The sequence below is a fragment of the Solenopsis invicta genome, chromosome 3, assembly GCF_016802725.1.
Source record: "Solenopsis invicta isolate M01_SB chromosome 3, UNIL_Sinv_3.0, whole genome shotgun sequence".
Lineage (NCBI taxonomy): Eukaryota > Metazoa > Arthropoda > Insecta > Hymenoptera > Formicidae > Solenopsis > Solenopsis invicta.
Genome location: NC_052666.1, coordinates 9819430 through 9825859, shown reverse-complemented (window position 1 = coordinate 9825859; position 6430 = coordinate 9819430). Strand labels below are relative to the sequence as shown.

Here is a 6430-nt window from a genome sequence, read left to right as displayed (position 1 = left end):
TTTTGTAAGTCAAAATTTATACCAAAAGATAAAAGTCAAGTACGTTGTTTTAAATGTAATAAAATCGGACTTATGGCAAAATATAACTAGTGAAATGTATGAAAATGATACATGGATTGTAGATTCAGAAAGTTCATGATATATGACAAATAAAAGAAAGATTATTTTGAAAAATAATCCAATAACAGAAAATGGAAAAGAAGTTATATTTTTAAATACATTTTCAAATGATGAAGTAACTATTAAATAAAGCTAATAATAAAATTGTCATTATAAAATACTTGGAACTTGGAACAGATAAAAATATATTATGACTTTCCTTAATGACTATTAAATGGAAAAGCTGAGAGATTACATAGAACAATTATAAATAAAATTTAAGCATTATTGATTGATTAAAATTAATGGATACTATTACTACAACATACTTTATATGAGATGTGGAATAAGCGAAAACTAAATATAAAGAATTTACAAATTTTTGAAAGTACAGTTTATGCTAAAAGGTTAGACCCATTAAAGAAGCTTAATGAGAAAAAATAATAGCAAAAAATGTTAAATTTTTGGAAGATGGTTAAAATTTAACAAAATACTTTACATGAAGAAAATAGAAGAAGACATGAAACTAGAAGAGATTAAGAAAGAAGAGATCAAGAAAAAAGAGAACAAGAAAAAGAAAAAATGTTAGAAGAGAAGAAAATAGTACAAATATAAATCGCGAAAGTTGTCAAGATTTAACAAATGTTAAGAAGACTACAAGACAAAGAAGACCACCTAAATATTTTTAACATGTATTTAATAAATACTAACTTATAGGGAAGCAATAATATAAGGTCCTGATATTTAAAAGAAATAAGATTTGAAATTTAATAAATATTAACAATTTAAATCTTGAAAAACAAGATTTCAAACTACTTGATAGTAAACAATGTATTTTCAAAAAGTAATATAAAGAATTAATTTTAGGAATTTATGTAGATGGAATATTAATAGGACAAGATTTACAAGAAATAGAAGAAACAAGAGAACGGCTTAAGAAATAGAACCTCAGCTTAAAACAGAATTTAAAATGACAGTAATTTACCAAAAGTTTTTGTAGAATTAAAAATAACAAAAAAAGAAGATAAAATTAAATTAAAGCAAAAATTATTACAAATAAAAAATGAATATAAGAAAAATTATAATTATAGAGAGGTGATAGAAAGTCTATTATACCTTTCAATCTTGGAGAAAATTTCTAATAATAATTTTAAAATTCCAATGCTGTTGGATCGGCAGTTTCTTGTGCACTAGTTACAGTATAAATCAGTATAAATAATCTATAAAGAAAAACAATATAATACATTAGTTTAGTAAAATAACATCATTAGTAAAAGACAGAGTTAATATTAACAGTTTAAAAAACTTTTAACTGGAAAATGGATTTTTCAAATAAAACAAAACGATAGATATAAAGCATGTTTTATTATTAGAGGTTGTAAACAATAAAGAAATATAAATGGAATTGTTGAAGATGTCTATGTACATCCTCTTAAAGGATACAATTGTAGAGGAAAAGTATTTAAACTTAAAAAGATATTGTATGGATTGAGAGCACTTTTTCGTTGAAATACTCATTTCACAGACTTCTTAAAAGAACAAGATCAATTTCAAACTACTTAACAGTAAACAATACTAATGGAATATTAATAGGAAAAGATAAAATATTAATAAAAAAAAAATTTACAAGAAATAAAAGAAATGATCTTCTTTTTCACGTGCCCTGCCTGGTCCTCCGGACGTTGGCGATCACTCTGGCCATGGTGATTCTATCCACCGCCATACGAAAGAGTTCCTCCGCGCTTTGCATCCCAGTCCATGCTCTAATATTTCTCAGCCACGAGAGTTTCTCCCTTCCGATCCCACGTCGGCCCTCAATCCTTCCCTTTAGTATCAGTTGGAGGAGGCGGTATTTCTCCCCTCTCAAGACGTGACCAAGATATTCAATCTTCTTGCATTTGACCGTTACCAGCAACTCTCGTCGCGCACCTGATCTCCTCCAAACATCAGCATTTGTGATTCTATCAACCCAGGAAATTCTTAGCATCAGTCTTATAACCCACATTTCAAAGGCTTCCAGACGGTTCAGCGTGCTCGTTTTGAGGGTCCACGCCTCCATACCGTATAACAATACCGATCAAACATAACACTTGACCATTCTCCGTCTTAACCTCAGATTAAGGTTGTCTTCGCAAAAGAGGGCCCTCATCTTATTAAAAACGTCACGAGCAATCTCTATCCTACACTTAACCTCCCGATCGGGGTCCAGGTTCTCTGTAAAAGAAATGATAGAACAGCTTAAAACAGAATTTTAAATGACAATAATTTATAAACTAAAAGTTTTTGTAGAATTAGATATTAAAATAAAACAAAATATTTACCTTCTTAAATAGTTTTCTCTTGAGGGAAATAATTTAGAAATTCCAATATTATTGGATCGACAGTTGCTTATGCACTACTTATTATATGTTTACGTAGTGCAGCCAGTAAAAAAATCAGTATAAACAATCTGTAAAGGTAATAGAATACATTAGTAAAATAACATCATTAGTAAAAGACAGAGTTAATTAAATCTCTGGAAAAATGTGCTTCGCTTTATCAGATCTGCCTCCAAGAATGCAATGTATATTTAAAATTAATGTAATGTATATTTTGGAAAATAAATTAACGCTTGAAACATGTATCAAATGATGAATAATTCTGGTTTCAGAAATTTGTAACTGGATTATTAATTATTACATAAGGTAAGTACATTTTGAATTCTGTTTATTAAAGTTTACTAAAGTTAAGTGTAACTCTTACAATGTATATAAAGTTCACTAAAGAACTAGTTAAATAATACATAATGATATTAGATAACCTCGCTATGTTACAAAATAAATTTTAATAGTAATTTAATAAAATGTACGTTAATCTCACCGTGTTACCTAATATTTAATAAAGTTTCTGAGTCTGTTATAAAAAGATATTCTCTTATAAGAGATAATTCATTTTTTAACACAACAAGCACCTTTAATATCATCATATTATTTTAATAACGAATTCAATGAACTCTATACATTGTAAAAGGTACACTTTATTAACTTTAATAAACAGGATTTAAAATGTACTTATGTTACTTATTAATCCAGTTACAAATTTCTGAAATTAAAAAGAACACACAGCGCTAATGTTTCAAACATCAATTTATTTGAAATGCATTCATAAAAATATGTAATATATACGATACGATAATATTTCGTTTATACAGTTTTTAATAGTTTACTTGATTATACAAAAAGTAAAGCAGGCAATATATGTATATTGTAATATATAAATTGTTAATGTAACTCACACTTGGTACCAAACGCGACCGCACCTCTTGACATTGATGATTATTCAGGTTAGGATCATCACATCGATAAGATCGACAATATGCATAATCGATTCAATCGATAATATAAATCAGCGACCCCCCACGATGTAAAACGATGTTTATCACTTCGCGTGCACTGTGGCGCGCAACGCGGCGCGGCGCGTTTACGTCTCTTCATACACTAGACAATCTTGCAGTTGAATGTAATTGGTTCTTGCTTTTAGATCCAACCAATCACATTAAATTGCTTAACCGCCCAGTAAACTGCACTAACACTAACCAATGAATTTTCGCGCTATGAGACGCCGATCTAAATAATAATTCTTTTTCATGTTCATGTAGCGTGACCATAAAACACTTGTAGACAACTAGCAAAGATTTTCTATGATAATAGAGAGATAATAGCACTTAGGTTTTGTATAGAAATTATTCCATTTTTCTCATTGCTTTTCCTATCTAGCAGCGCCATGTTTTTGAATTTTTTAAATAGGAAGATTTTTCAATGACAATACAAAGATAGTACCACTTGGGTTTTGTAGAAAAAGTATATTCTCTTTATAACAAGTGCACTTTAAAGATTTCATACATTTTTTTAAACAAATGCATATCATTTTTATAAGATTACACAATTTCAAGACATTTATTTTAAGTAAATACCACTTAGGTTTGAATAAGAGGTTTTGTAAAAAATATTAATATATATTATTTTGATTTAAAAAATTAAGATTTTTAGGCGCGCACACACAAAAACAGGCGCCTTTTTTTTACATTTTTTTGAAAAGGTAATTTTGTACTGATTTCAGATATTTTTGTACATATCTTTAACTGGTACCTAATGTATCCCTGTGATACTGTGTTACTTGAATTCTGCATCATCACTTACTATAAATTAACAATTGTTAGTCTGAAATATCTGAGATATAGCATAACCAATCAGAAATAAACATAATTTTACAAAACTCACAGATATTCTTTCCAAATTAGAGTTATAACGAGCGTTTAGCTTGCCTATATGGATATATCCAGCCAAGCCATGTGACCATTCTTTGATCCACTGACAAGCATAATATTTTCTGATTGTTGTATTATACATAAACCCAATCCTGCGCTACAGCAAAGTTTCCAGATAACCATGCCACATCATGTTACATACCCAGTCAAAAGCTGCCACATGACCTTGTTTTCCATCTAAAATAAAATATCATTATTAGTAATAAAATACATACTTGAATAATAGATAATAATGAGAAAGAAAGAAAATAAAAGAAAAAATATATTTAATTCAAAATAATTTAAAATACTAAAATGTTCATGCAATTTCATGTATAAACTACATGAAATAAACATATTTTTCTAATAACACTAACATTCTGTTATATTTACAAAAACAAGAAATAAATTGATTAACGTATATAAAAATAAATAAATATATAACTTACTTGCGACTTCTTATTGATGAATAGACTCGATCAATTTGACGCGGTTTTACACGAAACGGACGAATTTGATTAAAAAAGTGTCAAACTGCTCCGCGAACCAAGATTATTATTGTTGACAAATAATCAGGTTAGAAAATCTGTCACGGCGGCCATGATGTCAAGAAGTATATAAAGTACTACACCACATACACCACAAGTACACAATCGCATACAGTTAACTAATGTATATGCCAGCGCCACTCTGTGTCGAAAATGTGAAAAAGAAAATTCTTGAGGGCGACGACGACGATAATGAAAACAATGACGTTTCTTAACACAAAAATGTCGAAAACTTAAAATTGCATCGCGATATCTCCGCTCGTAGGGCACGGAGAGAAAAAATAAAAACACTTTTATTATGCAATTTGTTCCCAAGCTATCGATTGAGACTACTCAGAACTTGATTGGTTCAGCCGTTACTGAGATCTGTTAATCTCGTTATGCTTGAACTCGCTGACTCGCGTAAAAGAGACGCTCGGTCTTTTTCGCTTTTTTTTTTTTTTTTTTTTTAATTGGCACGAAACGCGACCGCGCCTCTTGATAACTGCGATATCATCAGTGTTGCGCGGAATATCACAATATTTCGTCGCGCGCCGTTTTAATTTTTAATAGTATTAAAGAAATTAATTCTGATGCAAAGATTTGTTTGGTAAATAGTGTAGGATGTTATAAATATTAGATACAGAAAGAGAATGAGAATAAGAGTGAGAGAGAGAGAGAGAGAGAGAGAGAGAGAGAGAGAATGTGCAAAAGAGAAAGCGAGAAAGAAAGAGATGAAGAGATCGAAGAAATAAAGATAGAGTTACGAGTATGAGATGCGGAGTTTGACAGATGAAATCGGAGTCGTTTTCCGGAGCGAGCCTTGGCGTTCGACAGCGGAAATCGGCATTATTAAGTTAATAGGTGTTGTTCAAAATCGACGACGTCGCGGGTGAAATTAGCGATATTCGGGAGAAATTTTCGATAAACGTACGCATATGTGTGTCCATCCGAGAAATATAAGAGGCTGTGATCGAGAGCCGGACGGTCAGACAATTCTGAGAATCCATAGAATTAACTAAGAGAATTTCGAGCAAATTTATATCATTTTTTGTAGACTCACGTTAATAAAGTTCATACTTATTATTTGTAGCTTCTAATTAATCCCACAATAGTTTATATTGAATTGTTACTGTGGCAGTACCGGTAACTTAGAGAGATAAGAAAGTAGGCAGAGGGCGTTGTGACTTTTGAGTTTTAGTTTAGCTTAGCAGAGCGCGGGTTAGCTTACACACGAGGACTGCTCGATTCGATGTAAAAGAAGTTAAAATAAAGAGAACTTGTAAAACCATATAGCCTGGTGAATACTTAATAACACATGGTGGCAGCGGTGAACAAGAGAAAGTAGCCGAGAGAAATAAAGTCACATACATTGTGAATACATTGCGAGAATTGACAGAGAGAAGAGACATAACCTGAAAAACAAGGTCAGTTAAATACACATAATACAAACAAAAGCACAATGTCTACAACAAATATTCCATTACCCGCACACTTTCCGTTCGAGAATCCTTCTTAC

The 6430-nt window shown here is 30.7% G+C and overlaps 1 protein-coding gene across 1 annotated transcript; it reads right to left on the bottom strand.

Annotated features, from left to right (window-relative positions):
* Window positions 1-1471: 1471 nt before the first annotated feature.
* Window positions 1472-2619, bottom strand: LOC113005231. The gene is made up of 2 exons (XM_026140491.2): window positions 2421-2619; window positions 1472-2313 (listed from the first exon to the last, which is right to left on the bottom strand). Exon 2 carries the CDS (start codon window positions 2156-2158, stop codon window positions 1754-1756), a length of 405 nt encoding a protein of 134 aa, XP_025996276.1. The 5' UTR covers window positions 2159-2313; window positions 2421-2619; the 3' UTR covers window positions 1472-1753.
* Between the last annotated feature and the right edge of the window lie 3811 nt (window positions 2620-6430).